The sequence below is a fragment of the Acomys minous genome, assembly GCF_964271855.1.
Source record: "Acomys minous genome assembly, chromosome: 18".
Lineage (NCBI taxonomy): Eukaryota > Metazoa > Chordata > Mammalia > Rodentia > Muridae > Acomys > Acomys minous.
In genome coordinates this window covers 2943556-2960873 of record NC_140501.1, presented here as the reverse complement: position 1 = coordinate 2960873, position 17318 = coordinate 2943556, and the positions used below count along the sequence as shown (strand labels likewise).

The window sequence follows — 17318 nt, the reverse complement described above, 5'->3', positions numbered from 1 at the left end:
GAGGATAGCAGAGTGGTGAAACCGTAGCTTCACAGAAAGAACTGTGACCCTTTCCACTCTCCGCATGATAATTAATTACACCTGGGAAGCAGAGTCTGCGAACTTGAGTGTAGCTTTACCTTATGGTCAGGACGGAGACTGCACATAAAACGGCACAGCTGGTTAAAGGAGCAGTCAGGTCTCCACACTGGGGTTGCCTCATCCAGCCCTGAGATGAGGGTCTGTGGCCGGATGTATAGCATCTTGTTAGGCCAAAGAAAACAGAGGAGGAGTGGATCTGGGGGTGAGGGGGTGAGGGGGTGAGGGGGTGAGGGGGTGAGGGGGTGAGGGGGGATGGGGGCAGGAACTGGGAGGACAGGAAGGGGGCGGGGACTGTGATCAGGGTGTAATGTCTGAGAGAAGAATAAAAGAAAAAAAAAGTGAAAGTTTAAAACAAACAAGTAAGCTGGACACGGTGGCGCTCGCCTTTAATCCCAGCACTCGGGAGGCAGAGGCAGGTGGATCTCTGTGAGTTCAAAGCCAGCCTGGTCTACAAAGTGAGTTACAAGACAACAGAGCTACATAGTGATCATCTGTCTTGAAACAAAACAAAACAAAAAACAAACAAGATTTAAAAAGCACCAAATATCTGTAGGCTGCATTGGGTAGTGAGTGCTAAAAATATTTTAGAAGGAATCTCTACTTCAAGTAGAGAAGTATTCATCAATTCAAAAAACAACACAATGAGATTTACACAGAGAGATGTTAGTAGTAAAAGATTTTTAAAATTTTTATTTTCCTGGGGGTGGGGGGAAGGGACCAAGAAGAAGTACACGCGGGTGTTTTCTGTCCCTGGGGTTTACACCATGTGGGCTTTGCTTTGTTAATGCCTTGCTGCTTCTGAAGACGTCTTATCTTAGTGACGCACATATTAACAGTATAACCAGACAGCGTAGAAAAGGTTTCTTACCCAAGACACACAAAGAGCTGTTTTTAAGAACACAATTTAAGGCTGGAGAGATGGCTCAGAGGTTAAGAGCACTGACTACACTTCCAGAGGTCCTGAGTTCAATTCCCAGCAGACACATGGTGGCTCACAACCATCTAAAGTGAAATCTGGTGCCCTCTTCTGGCAGGAAGGAACACATGCAGGCAGGATATTGTATACATAATAAGTAAAGTCTTTAAAAAAAAAAAAAAAAAGAACACAATAAGCCAGGAGGTGGGAGTGTACACCTTTAATCCTGGCACCTGGGAGGCGGACATGGGTGGATCTTCGTGAGTTCAAGCCAGGCTGGTCTACAGAGCAAATTCCAGGACAACCAAGGCTGTTACGCAGAGAAACCTCGTCTCAAAAAAAACAAAACCAAACCAAACAAAAACAAAAAACAAAACAAAATTAAAAAAACAAACAAAAAAACAAAACCAGAGCTGGGCCGTGGTGGCCACGCCTTTAATCCCAGCATTGGGAGTCAGAGTCAGGCAGCTGACTATGAGTTCGAGGCCAGCCTGGTCTACAAAGCAAGTCCAGGACAGCCAAGGCTACACAGAGAAACCCTGTCTCAAAAAACAAACGAACAACAACAACAAAACCCCCAAAACCCCAAACAAACAAGAGCCCCAAAATAAAAAAAACCCTTAAAACCAAGAATTTACTTCATATTAGTGAAACCTCACAATCTCTGGCTAATCTTCATTTGAATAGTCTTTTGAATTACACATAATTTAAAAAGAGGTCAGGCAAACAAAACTAGAAAAACAACCCAAAAAACCCCAAGGGAAAATTATTAGTTCAAACAACCTGATGCTCACTATATACTGTATATTTTTTAAAAGCCCTCTGTAAATTCAACATTGTTTTCATAAAAAACATTAGAAAAAAAGGTAGTTACCTTTTCAAAATTAAGTTAGTCTGAAAGTTCACTTCTGTGGCAGAAATGCAAGATATGGCATAATGTTAATTTTTTTTAAAGTGCATGTTTTAAATAATATTTTAGCCGGGCAATGGTCCCAGTGCTCAGGAGTCAGAGGCAGATGGATCTCTGTGAGTTCAAGGCCAGGCTGGTCTACAAAGTGAATTCCAGGTCAGCCAGGGCTACAGAGAGAAACCCTGCCTCAAAAAAAAGAAAAGAAAAGAAAAGAAAAGAAACAAAACCCCCCCAAATTTAAAAAGGCTCCCCCTAGAGTTTCTGATTCACAGCCGGCAGCTTAGACATAGCTTTGTCACTACTTTGGCTCACAGTTCTGACGCGGTGTGATCAAGGGCTGCACGGTGGAGTGCCCTGTCCCTTGCGGCAGAACTCAGGGAGCTTGCTGGACTGCGCGTTCCCGCTTGCCTTCTGACCCTCACATGCTTGTCTGGGAGACAGGTTCCACCTCAGCATACGGGTTGTCCTTTCCAACAGCCTCTTTCTTCTCATCCTCATCAAACTGTGCCTCAATCTCTGCGGGGTTGACGTAGGTGTAGAACCGGGCCATGATGGCGAAGATGACGCAGACCACCAGCAGCAGTGAGGCGAACAGGATGTACTCAGCCCACTTTGGGGTGTCAGAGGCGGAGAGAGAAAACAAGCAGACAAACACAGAGCCCGTTAACGCAGTGTCACCCGTTAACGCAGTGTCCCACTCATAACCTCTTGCTGCTTCTAGAAGGCAGATAGCCTGAAGTAAGACTGTTAGGAAATGTCGGCCCCCAACAGCCACACACTGGCTGGGCCTTCTCAAATGCTCAAGGAACACGTTTTCTACCAACATGGGGTGTGGAAACACAAGACCTTTGGGACGATGAGAGAAATTCTCTGGATTCTTAAGGTGTACGGCTAGTGCCAGAAGAATAAGAACCAGCAAGGACCGAGCCGTAGCCTTGTAGGACAAAGGGTGCCGAACACAGGCAGGAGGGATGGCTTCGCAGTTCCGAAAATCTACCAGAGCTCCTTGGTTGGGGTGCCGGCACACCCACAAGCCCCACAAATCCAGCTCCAGGGGAGCCAAAGCTCTTGTGGCCTCCACGGGCACCTGAAGGAGCATGGGGCACGTGCATACACACACACACACACACACACACACACACACACACACACACACACTCAGCCCCTCCGCATAATTGTGTGTGTGTGTGCATTTATATGTAGTTATAGCTGCATATATTTTTGACAGTGCCTGAGCTCAAGGGCAGGAAGCCCTATGGCCATTTCTGACACAGGAAACAGCAAACCGCTGTGGCGGCAGGAAGCCATCAGGTAGGACTTGTGTGCAACAAGGCTAAGTGAAAGCTAGGAACATTAGACAAGCCCGTGCCTTACTTTAAATGAAACGTTATAATCACTTCCAGAACGCCTTTAGGTTACTGTGGAGCTTCTGGATAAGGGACCTGGCTGCTTTTATCTCCAGCCCGTGTCTGGGCTAGAACCTGCGCCTTGTGCGTGCTAGGTAGGCATTACACATGCAGTTACACTCCTAATCCACGTTCCACAGATGTTTCTTCTGGCTGTAGACCCCAGGGGCGACAGGAACTTCAATTGAGATGATTAATCTGGTGCCGATTTCCAAGTACCAGGAACCAGAGAGGCTCTGCCCAGTGCCTCCAGCTGCATGGCCTGGCAATATTTTTTTTTCTTCGAGACAGGGTCTCTCTGTGTAGCCTTGGCTATCCTGGACTTGCTTTGTAGACCAGGCTGGCCTCACACTCACAGTGATCTGCCTGCCTCTGCCTCCCGAGTGGGCCTGGCAATGTTATTCAGCCTTCGGCTCAAATGGATACATATTTATAGACAGCTAGGGAGGGTCACGGTGATGACTGTCAATAAGCAGGAAGATTAGAGGTTCAAAGCCATCCTCGCCTGTGCAGCAAGTTCGAGGCCAGCCTGGGCTACGTAAGACTCCCATCTCAAAAGAATACAGGGAAAAATATTAAAAGGGCACATCCAATCTTCTTTCCCCTCGTACCTGTTCCGGGAAGTGGCCTACCCCTGCGACAATTAGCACGATGATGTTGCCGACGGCCACGGTCAGAAGCCAGCCTGCCTGAAGCACAGACTTCATGTTGGACGGGGCCTGAGGAAGCAAAGCAGGAAGGATCACAGCCTGGACTCTGACTCAGGACGGGAGAGCCCCAAGCAAGCGCCCACTCACTTCCCCCAGCGCCCCGGAAGTGCAGGCGAGAGGTCTGGTTGGTCAGGCTTAGTCAAGTTGGGTATCTCACAGCTGGAGCCCGGCACTTGGGAGACTGAGGCACGGCGATCCCGAGTGTGAGGACATCCTGGGCTACAGAGCGTGACTCTGCTCTGAACACAGGATGCAGTGGCGATGGATGTTGCATATCGTGTCTGACCTCAGACTCACTGTGTAGCAGAGGATGACCTTGAACTCCTGAGCTTCCTGCCTCCACCTCCCCTGCATGGGTTGCAGCTGTGTCTAGTACATCTGCTTTCATACAGTCCTGGGGATCGAACCCATGGCTTCATGCATGCCGGGTAAGCACTCTATCAACTGAGCTATATCTTAAAAAGAGGGTGTTATACTTGTTCTTAGCAGTAGATCTGGTGTGACATGGGTCACTGGGAGTGACAGAGAGGCATCAACTGGACAGTAAATGTAACCAGAGCACAGACCTACAGGCAGGAACTTTGATGCCCAGCTGGTGCCTTTGGGATATTACAAATTGCAGAATCTGCTACTATGAGCCTGGCAGCCGACCTTGGCATGCTGAACCCAACTCCCCAGACACACACACACACACACACACACACACACACACACACACACACACGTTCCCTACAAACTAACAGCATTGTGTTCCCACTGAGTGAAGTTCTTGCTGTTCTGTGGAGGACACCAGTGGTTGTTTGGATGAGAAATGTCCCACATAAGATCTGACATTATGACGGGCAGATCTGGGCCAAGGACAATACGTGCAATAAACTTCAAACTCCTACCCAGATCTACCCAATGGACAGGACATTCTCCACAGTTGAGTGGAGAGTGGGGTCTGACTTTCACACGAACTCTGGTGCCCCATATTTGACCACATCCCCTGGATGGGGAGACCTGGTGGCACTCAGAGGAAGGATAGCAGGCTACCAAGAAGAGACTTGATACCCTATGAGCATATACAGGGGGAGGAGGTCCCCCTCAGTCACAGTCATAGGGGAAGGGAGTAAGGGGAAAATGGGAGGGAAGGAGGAATGGGAGGATACAAGGGATCGGATAACAATTGAGATGTAATATGAATAAATTAATAAAATATATTTTTTAAAAATCTGACATTCATCCACCAGGTCCTGAGTTGGCCTCGCTGGAGGAAGCATGGAACTGGAGGGAGGCACTGAGAGTTTAAAACCCTGTGCCGCTCCCAGCACACTCTCTCTGCTTTGTGCTTGTGGTCCAGGGTCTGAGCTCCCAGCCCCCTGCTCTGGCCACTGTGCCTGCCTACTGCTGCACCTCACTGCCATGACGGTTGCTCGTCAGAACCATCAGCACACGTAAACTTTACTTTTGTAAGTTGCCTTTAGACCGGGTTCCTTATTACAGTGGGAGAAAGTAACCAAATACAACACCACGATGCTTTCTAAAAGTAAAAACAAAAACTATAGACAAACCATAGGGGTGGTGCGTGCCTACTACTCGTGTCCTGGAAAGCCCGAGGCAGGGGGATGCTGAACTGGAGCCATCCTGGGCCAAGTGCTAAGACCCTGTCTTACAAAAACAACAAAAGGCCCTCTACGCATAGAGATGTCCCAGACTCAAGTCAGGTCCATCAGCACATTTCTGAGGCAGCAGAAGAGAGGGAGAAACAACAAGAAACCGGAAACCTGGGAATACGAGAACTCCAGTCCCGTCACGGAGAAGACCACCTCGCCACAGGTGAGAAGGAAGTACTGTGGGATTTGCAGAGCCATGTTCACCGTGTTGGGCGGGATGTCTTCAAATTCCTTCACCTCCAGGCAGCCATCACCCTAGGCAGTTGAGAAAGAGACAGAGGCAGGCTTTAGAGTAACAGCTGATCATGCAGACAGAGTTGACCCTCCCAGGTGGCTGACCCCAGGACCCATTTTAAATAACCACACAATGCTGGAAGCTTCTATCAGCTCACGTCCTGCCTCCTGTGCACATTGCGTCCCGGAGTCACACAGCCCACAAGGAGCTTCAAATACTCGTCAGCATTTAAACTAATGTAACTAAGTCTGCTGGGTTTCGTTTCTCAGTCAACTCAGGTCAACGATAAGTGAGCCAGTCAGTGGTGGGCCAGTGAGATGGCTCAGGGGAAAGGTGGCGCCTGCTACCAAGCGTGACAGCCCGAGTGTAAGCCCTAGGACCCACACAGCCTCCTATAGGTTGCTCTCTCACCTACACGTGTGCATGATTAAAGAGAGGAGTTAGCACTGAGCTGAATTAGCTCTAAGTCCGTCTATAGATCCCAACCCCCCGGTTAGTCCTGAGCTCATGCTGCGTGGCTGTGAGGGTCCACAGCAGCTTCGCTGAACAGGCTGTGGTGGTGCAAGAGGTCACTAACCGCCTTTCGGATCACATAGGTATATGCGCTGCCAAAGTCGAGGTTGGAGGATTTAAAGCCACTTGAACAGCTTGGCGCAACCTCAGAGGAGTTTATTGTGAAGTCTTTGCTATTAGAAGAAAGAAGAACGAGGGTTATAGTTCTTGGTGTTAAAATATCCATTTTGTTTTTCTTAAGAAAAGACTGGACAGCCTTGAATTTGGGAGCAAGTTGCCCAGAAAAGATACTTACACACCAGAAGGAAAAAACTGGTAATTGCTGGCATTGTAACTGGTGACATTTTCATACAGTTTTCCACTCATTTCGATGGTGACCATCTCCGTAAGGGTGTTGACAAATCTGGAACAGGAAATGACCAGTCTTTTAAGCAAACTGAGGAATAATTTATCCTAACTCACAGGTCTGGCCCTCAGTGTTAAGTTTTTTCCTTTGTGAGGGAATTTAAGATGCAGGTAGAAAATTTCTAGTCTAGAGGCAGAGAGTTAGCTGCCTCATAGTTGCATCTCCCAGTTGTTCCTTTCAGTTGTTCCTCACACTTGTACCTCACAGTCGTTCCTCCCGGTTGTTCCTCCCGGTTGTTCCTCCTGGTTGTTCCTCTTGGTTGTTCCTCTCAGTTGTACCTCACAGTTGTTCCTCACAGTTGTATCTTAGTTGTACCTGACAGTTGTTCCTCACAGCTGTACCTGACAGTTGTTCCTCACAGCTGTACCTGACAGTTGTTCCTCACAGCTGTACCTCACAGTTGTTCCTCACAGTTGTATCTTAGTTGTACCTGACAGTTGTTCCTCACAGCTGTACCTCACAGTTGTTCCTCACAGTTGTATCTTAGTTGTACCTGACAGTTGTTCCTCACAGCTGTACCTGACAGTTGTTCCTCACAGCTGTACCTCACAGTTGTTCCTCACAGTTGTACCTCATAGCTGTTCCTTTCAGTTGTTCCTCACAGTTGTTCCTTACAGTTGTATCTTAGTTGTACCTCACAGTTGTTCTTCACAGTTTTTTTCCTCACAGTTATACCTCACAGCTGTCCATCCATTCATGAGAACACCCTTAAAAGAATTTACTTAGCAGTATTTATATATTCCAGGGACTGCTCTAAGGACTTGCAAGTGTGGCCTAGTTCGCTGGTATTTAGGGAATCCATCTAGTAGTCACAGAAACAGGTACTGACTCCTCTTTCTGGAAGACACTCATGCTTTTGTGCAGCTTGTGTGGAAAGCTTTGGAGCTCAACAGGTGAAGGAGCAAAATATGAGAGTTGCTGGAAGACAGCCCCTGTCATGGCTTCCTTTGGGGGAGAAGGAGAGCCCAATGTTTTGGTTATTTCTGAGAGCCTGCGGCAGAGAAGGGATCTAAGGTCTGAGAGAAAGAAGTGCCCTAAGTCATTGTCCTCAGACGGAGAGACCTGTGTGGCTCTGGGGTGATGCTGGCCAGCATCTGCTGGAACACAGTGAGGAATGGGACACCTGCAAAACCTTGGCGAGTCCCCTTGGTTAAACCTCAGGAGGAAGCAGGTGAGCTGCCTGCCTTCCTGGGACCACACAGAATGTCACAGTGAGCGGATGGCCACAGGTATTTCCTCAGGTGCTGGGGAAGACCCTGAGAGTCTTATCTTGCCCTAGGGATGAGCATGTTGCTGCCCAAGGGAGTTGGCTGTTTGTTGTGCCCACCAAGTAGCAGGTGGCAGACTATAGCAGGTTGCCCAACACATAGAGCAAGAAGTGATGATGACGGGCACCTAACCCATCCATCACATCCCATAAACACACGGCCTGCTTTCACCAGCTTTGTGGCACATATTTATTTGATACAACAGTCTATATGTAAAGGATACCTTATCAACATTTTGTGTGTGTGTGTATGTGTGTTTTGTATGTGGTATATGTGTGTGTGTTGCATGTGGTGTATGGTATATGTGTGTTGTGTGTGTTATATGTGGTGTTTCTGTTGTATGTGGTGTATGTGTTTGTGTTGTATGTGGTATGTGTTATATGTGTGTGTTGTATGTAGCATGTGTGGTGTGTATTATATGTGGTGTGTATGTGTGTGTTGTATATGATGTGTGTGTGTTGTATGTAGCATGTGTGTGCTGTATGTGTGTATGTGGTATGTGTATTATATGTGGTGTGTATGTGTGTGTTGTATGTGGTGTGTGTGTATGGTATGTGGTGTGTATGTGTGTGTTGTATGTAGCATGTGTGTGTGGTATGTGGTGTGTGTGTATGTGTATGTGTGTGTGTGTGGTATGTGGTGTGTATGTGTGTGTTGTATGTAGCATGTGTGTGTGGTATGTGGTGTGTGTGTATGTGTATGTGTGTGTGTGTGGTATGTGGTGTGTATGTGTCTTGTGCAGGGAAGGATGGACAATTATAAATATCCAAAGGAAGGACCATGGACTGAGAGGTGTGTCCTTGAAACATCCTGACAGCTCAAAATGAGACTTTCTGTGGAAAAAAGGCCTTTAAGGAAGCAAAGGAAACTCTTGGGTGGCCTCGATCTGACATGACTGATTGGCACCCTTCCATGAGGAGACTAGGGCACAGACACGCAATAGAAAGAAGCCAGCTATCAACAGTCGGCCAGGAGGGAGCCCTCAAAGGAGACCTGTCTTTGCTGCCTTCATCTCGGCCCTCCGACCAGAGAAACTATGAACACAGGAGTTTCTGTTTAATGGCACCATCAGCCTGTGGCACTCAGCACGGCTGGTGCCTAGAAAATGAGAAAATGAACAAAACTCAAATGGCCTTGTGCTGGCCAGATGGATTACACTAACTTAGTTACCCTGGAGAAAAATCTGAGACTCTCAGTGTCAGAGAGGATGCCAAAGGCTTGGTGAGGAGCTGGCCATCACGAATGAGTGCCTGCCAGTTAGAAGGCAGTGGAGAGAGAAGTCTCTGGAATGCTAGGGCTTCACAACTGTGTGTGAGAGGACAAGAGGGAATTTCGGGCTTGCCAGGGCTTGCTGCTCACTGCATAGCTTCTTTCGCTTAGTAAGGTGTGTGGGTAGAGGCCACCGCCAAACAAAAACTGTGAACGAGAAGACAGCATGGAACCCAGGAAAGGAAGACAGCCACCTGGGCACAGCCACCGGGCACGGCCACCTGGGCACATCCACCTGGCACATCCACCTGGGTACAGCCGCCTGGGCACATCCACCTGGGTACAGCCACCTAGCACAGCCACCTGGACACAGGCACCTGGGCACAGCAACCTGGACATAGGCACCTGGACACAGGCACCTGGCACAGCTACCTGGCACAGCCACCTGGGCACAGCCACCTGGGCACAGCAGAGCAGGTGCTTCTGGGAGATCACTGAAGAAAACGGTCCCAGTGAGGATGCTGTAACTAGGAGCCTTTAACATTTTTTGTGTCATAGGTGAGTGCTGATTCTGTAGCTTGTTTTTCTATAACTGTTGATAAGATGACGTGGACTTTCTTCTCTAGTCTCCTAAGATGATGACTAAGATGTTGACTGAACCGGCCTCGCATTCTCGGTGCAGACCCGACACTTTCGTACCCTCGTCACACCTGGACTTAGTTAAAAGAATGTGCTAACTCAGTCAGAAGCTGCAAGAACCTAGGAAATCTCCATACCTGATTCCATTTTCTCCCTTTTCTGGCTTCTGGTTAAGCCCATCTTTTACCTGAGAGAAGAGAAAAAGAAAATCAAAATATCTCTGAACCTGTGAGATGGCTCAATGTGTAAAGGCTCCTGCTGTGTGAGCCTGGCTCTCTCTGTTCAGTCCCTGGCAGCCACGTAAGGTGGAAGGGGAGAGGCCGCTTCGCAAAACTGTCCTCTCACCTCTCTATGTGCACTGTGGCATTTGTGCCTGCTTTCTCATGCACCCATTATGTGTGCACACGCGCGTGCACGCACACATGCATGCATGCACGCACACGTACACACACACACACACACACACACACACACGCATGCACACGCACACACACAGTACTTCCCTGATATTTAGCTCATTAGAATCAGTTCACACTCACACTTCTGCCTGGAGTGCATGGCTCTGGCCCCTGGCCCGGGAGACAAGGGCTCTAGTTCTTCACTCCTGCTTTTCTCCTGTTATTGACCCTTGATTGTCAGTGGCTCCAAAGAATATGACTGTCCAACACTTTAGATCGTCTGACCTTTGGACATTGCAACAATGTATTGTCCAAATAAAGTTCATGTTTGAAAACTGTGCAGATGAATCAGGAAAGTCATTGCAAAAATAAATCTTGTAAGGCTTTAAGTAAGTGTGTTTGTGCTGGGCCACACTCATAGCTTTTCTCAGTACATTAGCCTGTGGGCCACAGGCTGGACCCAGCTGAGAAGACAGGCCACCCAGCAGGCTGGACACAGCTAAGGGGACAGGCCACCCAGCAGGCTGGACCCAGCTGGGAGGTCAGGCCACCCAACAGGCTGGACACAGCTGGGAGGTCAGGCCACCCAACAGGCTGGACACAGCTAAGGGGACAGGCCACCCAACAGGCTGGACACAGCTAAGAGGACAGGCCACCCAGCAGGCTGGACCCAGCTGGGAGGTCAGGCCACCCAACAGGCTGGACACAGCTAAGGGGACAGGCCACCCAACAGGCTGGACACAGCTAAGGGGACAGGCCACCCAACAGGCTGGACACAGCTAAGGGGACAGGCCACCCAACAGGCTGGACACAGTTAAGGGGACAGGCCACCCAACAGGCTGGACACAGCTAAGGGGACAGGCCACCCAACAGGCTGGACACAGCTAAGAGGACAGGCCACCCAACAGGCTGGACACAGCTAAGAGGACAGGCCACCCAACAGGCTGGACACAGCTGAGAGGACAGGCCACCCAACAGCTTCCCTATTAAGCAAATGGCTAAGAACGCTGACTTCACACTGAGCTCTTCTTACGCCCTCACTGTATCCTCTTCCTGAACGCCAGAATTAAAGGTGTATGACACTGCGCCCAGCTAAGACAGGGTCTTACTGCACAGTCCAGGCCAGCATCCACCTCCTGAGAGCTGTAAAGAAGATGTGGGCCAGCTGGGCGCGGTGGCACACGCCTGTAATCCCAGCACTCGGGAGGCAGAGGCAGGTGGATCGCTGTGAGTTCGAGGCCAGCCTGGTCTACAAGTGAGTGCACAACAGCCAATGCTACAGAGAAACCCTGTCTTGAAAAAATAAAACAAAACAACAACAAATAAAGAAGGTGTGGGCCATCACACCTGGCGCCTGCTTTTCTTTCTAAATAATAATTAACAGTAATCCTTCTTACCAGCCAGCCAAACCTTTACTGGAAGTCAGGTGACGTGTGTTCCTGAGGAAAGAAGAATGTGCAGATCGCCTACTGCAGCGCTCTATGTAGGGAAAGTCACAGCAATAAGAATCTGTGTCCTGGGGCTGGAGAGATGGCTCCGTGGCTAAGAGCACTGGCTGCTCCTGAGGAGGACCCGGGTTCTGCTCTTAGCACCTATGTGGTGGCTCACAACGATCTATAACTCCATTGGTAGGTGATATGATGCCCTCTCTGACCTTCTCAGACACCAGGTGACCATGTGTGCACATATGTATATGCAGGTTAAGACACTCAAACACATAAAATAAAAACCAAAAAATGTTTTTAAAAGCTGAGTCTTTAATACTGCAAATAGAGAAAGAATATCATCAACTTACCACGCGGTACTGCCCGGGGCCCCACACTAGAAGGGTGTGGCGATGGCCTTGCTCAAACTCGTGCATTACTGCGGTGAGTGGGGATCCGGGGGAAGTCAGGTTTATGCTTGTCAGCTTGTCTGCCTCAAAAGTCATGAAGTTGTTTGTCTGGAGATGGGAGAGAGCAGGCCGGAGGCAGGGTTAGCCCTGTGTGTTTGAACACTGTAATGCCATGTTGTATGTTGTATGACATCCCATGCAGCCAGCATACCGCATGGGAACTTCATGCTTGGCCTCCCACCCTCATGGGCCCTGACATACACGTCTTCCTATATCGCCACAGGAATTATGGTGTTCACCAAACACTGTGGTTTTGTTTTGCTCTGAGGAAAGCATATGCTGTGAGCATCAGTAACAGGACAACGTGAAGAGCACTACCAGGGACCAGGGAGGCAGGCACGTCTCAATAGCTGAGAAGCTTCTCATTCGAGGGCATAGGTTCAATCCCCATAATTCACATGGGGAATCACAGCCAGCTACAATTGCATTTCCAAGTGGTTTGGTGTCTTCTTCTGGCCTCTGAGGGCACCAGGCACACACAGAGTGAACAGGCGTACATGCAGGGAAAGCATCCATACACACAAATAAGAAAAAAAAAAGGCACCAAAGAAAACGCAATGGTGTTGGGAAACCTGATGCTAAGGTTGCAGCCCATGGTGGCCAGAAAACCCTGAGCTTGGTACAAAATGGAGGATTCCCTTTGTCAGGGGGATGACTCCTTCTCTACCTGGGGGAGCTGGGATCCCCACCAACCTGCTCTGCAAGCACCAGGGATCCCTGGAATGCCTTTCTATGCAAATGAGGCATTCCAGTACCTTAAGCTCCCAGCCAATGATGTATACTCACCCTGGAAGCCCCTCCTCTCCTCCCCAAAGATCTAGATAACCCTTGTTTACCCTGAATAAAATTGAACTGCCTCACTGAAGCTGGCTGGTCCTGGAAGTCAATCTGACCTACTGGGGGCCAACAGTCCCTGAGAAAAGGGCAGACCCACACAATGGTTCTTGTGAAAATCAATATGGGGCTTCCGTGACCACCGTGAGTCAGACTTTTAACAGCTTCTTCAAGGTCATTAATATGCCGAGGTCTGAGTTCACTGCTCCAAGTATGGTGGGTCAGGAACGAGTATACAAACCTACATGGCTGGGGTTAGGACCTCAAGGCTCTCCATGCATGCAGACTCAGGAGCAGTGACCTCAAGAGCAGGGTGTCCCACATCAGCACTGTGTGCACTAGGACAGATAACTGTCCGCTTGGAGGGTGAGTGGCCACAGCTCTGGCTTGCACATATGAAATAGCGTACTCTTAGTTTGCAACAATAAAGAACTGTTTGTAGAGACTGCTCAACATCTCCTTAGGGGTCCCAGAACCCCACCCCGTTTGGACCTTCCCTGCTGTTGGAAGTGTAGCTACGTTGAAAGTTATAGAAATGCAGTATTTCTGGTCTATAGATCAAGCTTGCCTTCTCCAGCATGCCAGAGTGGTCAGTCCCCACATTCAAGTCAGAGGCCCACTGGTCTAGGGAAGTGGACACTGACATGTCTTCATCTTGGACTGGCTTTGGGATTTATACAGGGACCAGTGAGAATAGCTCTTCCAAGCTCTGTTAGAAGTCAAGTGAGAAGACAAAGTCGAAGGTCCCGTTTCCTCTTACTTACTTGAGACATCTGGTCCAGAGTCACAGTCTCTCCAGGAAAATACACAGTCATGTTATTGTTCCCTATATTCAAGACCTTAATTTGGACTTGGTTTCCACCAGGGAAGACTGGAAGAGTTTTCTGAGAAAAAGAAAAGAAAATCAACAGTGAGGAACTGTACTGAGTTTCATTTGTATGTTCACTGCCATGAAGTGTGTGTGTGTGTGTGTGTGTGTGTGTGTGTGTGTGTATGAGTGTGTATGTGTGTGTATATGTGTGTGTGAGTGTGTGAGTGTGTATATGTGTGTGTGAGTTTGAGTGTGTGTGTGTGTGAGGGGGGTACTCTCCTCTAGTTCTTTGGGCCACACAGTCCCCTGTCTCTAGAATCAAAGTCTTATCTCCAGCCGGGCAGCTCTGGGCTGGTTTAGCACAAACACACCCAGCAGGTATTAGGATCAGTTTAGGAGTTAACCCTTAGTAGATGTATCAGAATCCAAAATGTGTTTTCCATGACAAGGGCAGTTTGTGCCTTCTGAGTGACAAGCTTCTCACCAGGTCTGAGAGTTCAGAACAATTCCATGAATTTACTGCCGTTATGGAAACCGTGTTACACATAGAGCTGTGCCCGCCATCCTCCCTTGCAACTAAGCCCACCCAGGAGCACTTAGCAGTACCCCCACAGCAACAGAACTCACAGCGCTAACCGATGGACTATCCGCCCTCCCCCCCCCCAGCCTCCCCACTGCCCTTTACTCTGGGAATTCCTACTGGATATAGGGAGAAGGCCCCTAGTTTCCTCTAATCCCCCCAGTCCAGAGAAGGAAGATGCCGAGCCCAGGAGAAGACTCACATCGATCTCCAACTGTACGATTGCAGCCGCCACAAAGGCCATGGAAGCCAGGAACATGCCGACCGTCATCTTTTTCAGGGAGCTGAGGAGGATAAGAGGCGAGTGCACCTCAGCCCATCTCACCCAGATGAAGGAAAACACCTCCCATTCCGTCTCTTCCCCACGAACACAGCTGGACCAGAATTGGCTTCTGGAGTTGCGATTGTGTTGGGATTTTATTTGTGTGTGTGCATGTCAGTGTGAGCGTATATGCACATGCATGTGAGGGCTCGGAGGCCAGAAGATGTCAGGTCCCTAAAGCTGGAGCCACGGCATCTGTGAGCTGCTCCGTGTGGGAGCTGGGATCCAAACTTTCCTTCGTGTGCTTGAGAAGCAGCCTTCCTACCTGCTGACCTGTCCCTGAGGCCCCTCTGCTGTTAGTCAGGACCAGACTAGGGAGAGCAAGTAGAGTCCTCGCTTGCATTTTCACATTTAATTTCCAGATATCCCATGAATATAACTAATATTTCCAGGCTTCTATTAATAGATTTTTCATTTATTTTAAAGGGCATTTTCAGTAACATTGCGTACAAACATTTCTTTTTAAAGCACCCTCTCTCTCTCTCTCTCTCTCTCTCTCTCTCTCTCTCTCTCTCTTGCATGCAAACATGTATGGATATGTACAGGCTCATGTGTGCACATGAGGAGGCCGAAGGATGTCAGGTGTCTTTTGTTGCCGTCTCTCTTATTCTCACAAGGCAGGATCTCTCCCTGAATCTGCAGCTCACCATGCCTGGCTCTGCTGCCTGCTTCAGTCCCCTGGCTCTGAGGTAACGTGTGCACACTGCCATGCCTGGCTCTGCTGCCTGCCTCAGTCCCCTGGCTCTGAGGTAACATGTGCACACTGCCATGCCTGGCTCTGCTGCCTGTCTCGGTCCCCTGGCTCTGAGGTAACATGTGCACACTGCCATGCCTGGCTCTGCTACCTGCCTCAGTCCCCTGGCTCTGAGGTAACGTGTGCACACTGCCATGCCTGGCTCTGCTGCCTGTCTCGGTCCCCTGGCTCTGAGGTAACATGTGCACACTGCCATGCCTGGATTTCCACATGGGCCCTAGGGATCTGAACTCAGGTCTTAATTCGGCACAGCAAGCCGTCTTACCAGCAAGATAGCTCCCATCCTCCGATAACTCTTAAATTTATTTCTTTAAAAATAGCAGCAGTTCTGGGTATGGTGGTGCACGCCTTTAATCCCAGCACTTGGGAGGCAGAGGCAGGTGGATCTCTGTGAGTTCGAAGCCAGGGTCTACAAAGTGAGTCCAGGACAGCCAAGGCTACACAGAGAAACCCTATCTTCAAAAAACAAAAAACAAAAAACAAAACAAAACAAACAAAAAACCCCCAAAACAAAACAAAAACAACAGCAGCAGCAGCAGGCAGGCCTACTGGCCTGGCTATAATCCCGTCTTGGTGGGTGGCTAATAAATTCAAAGTCTAACTGGGCTGCAGAGAGAGTTTTAAGGCTAGCCTTGTCTCAAAATAGAAAGGAAAAAAGAGGGTTGGGGGTTCTATCTTAGTAGATGAACATTTGTCCAGTGTGTGTGAAATCTAGGCTCAATCCCCATCGTTTTGGTACAAACTTCTGGAAGCAGACCATTTGCAAAAGCCCTGGGCCAACAGCATCTCAATTGACCCGAGTCAAGCAGCTACCTACGTGAAATTTATGCCACATTTTGCAATAAGAGGGTACACCACAGCGTCCACGATGGGGACCATGATTACAATCAGGATGGCGTTCACCGTCTGGAGAGGAAGCGGAGAGGGGCCATTAACGCCATCTCAAGGAGCACCCGGGCCTCAGAGAGTGACCTGCGTGCTTTCTCCTACCTGCATCTGGTCTGGCTGGATTTCAATTGTTCCCTAAAAGAGAGGAGGCAAAAATCTCACTAAAAAACAAAGCCTTGAAAGGCAAGCAGAAAGGGGACCAAGGGGCTAAAGCCAAGAAGCGGTGACCAGGACAGGCCAACTTACAATCTTCCCCGACATGGTCGTTGCCTGCAGTGTCCATCTGGAGCCCTGAGGAATGAACACATTGATTGTGTCACAGGGTGGGGGTGGGGTGTGGAGTGTGTGACATGGCTTCTTAGGATGTAATAATGCACCACTGAGCCTTCTAAAACAGGACTGAGACATTATAGGATTTGAGGTCGTCATAAACATCTAATTGGCCTCTCGGCTCCGTCACAATACTAGGAAGACAGAAACCAGAGGTACAGCGGCAAATCGAACTCTTCCCTGGGATGCATGGAGGACCTCTCAGATAGGGCTGTCCTCAAGGGACACAAAAGCACAAGGTACCACCCCTCAGGGTGAGTGCATCAGGGCACTGTGTCCTTGGTATGCTGCCGTCAGTATCTAGCACATTACAATTGTAAAGAACCATCGTTTGAGAGCCAGGGAGGGTAGTTAAATGCTTCTCCGTAAAGACAGCAGTGGCCTTAAAGCTGGGCAGCCTAACGGCAGTTCATCTGTTTCTTCTCAAGTGTAATGAGTTTTTGGAAGACTAAATGTCTATTGGATTACTATAAACCCATCCGCTCCATGTGGAAGGCATCAGGGGAAGTGGTAGGCCTGCCCTGTTTGAGGTCTTAGTATGTACAGTCACTGAGGACTT

At 49.0% G+C, this 17318-nt stretch overlaps 1 protein-coding gene across 1 annotated transcript in view; it reads right to left on the bottom strand.

The window, feature by feature from the left end:
- Window positions 1–1202: 1202 nt before the first annotated feature.
- SLC15A1 (solute carrier family 15 member 1) overlaps window positions 1203–17318 on the bottom strand; it is a 58493-nt gene continuing 42377 nt past the window's right edge. Inside the window, exons 12-23 of the mRNA XM_084767799.1 lie at window positions 16676–16720; window positions 16532–16564; window positions 16359–16447; window positions 14668–14749; window positions 13839–13958; window positions 12142–12288; window positions 10086–10135; window positions 6722–6829; window positions 6491–6599; window positions 5790–5933; window positions 3925–4032; window positions 1203–2517 (exon numbers count right to left, since the gene is read on the bottom strand). Of these exons, the coding sequence (XP_084623925.1) occupies window positions 2326–2517; window positions 3925–4032; window positions 5790–5933; window positions 6491–6599; window positions 6722–6829; window positions 10086–10135; window positions 12142–12288; window positions 13839–13958; window positions 14668–14749; window positions 16359–16447; window positions 16532–16564; window positions 16676–16720 (1227 nt within the window). The 3' untranslated portion in view covers window positions 1203–2325. The remainder of the gene's footprint in view (window positions 2518–3924; window positions 4033–5789; window positions 5934–6490; window positions 6600–6721; window positions 6830–10085; window positions 10136–12141; window positions 12289–13838; window positions 13959–14667; window positions 14750–16358; window positions 16448–16531; window positions 16565–16675; window positions 16721–17318) is intronic.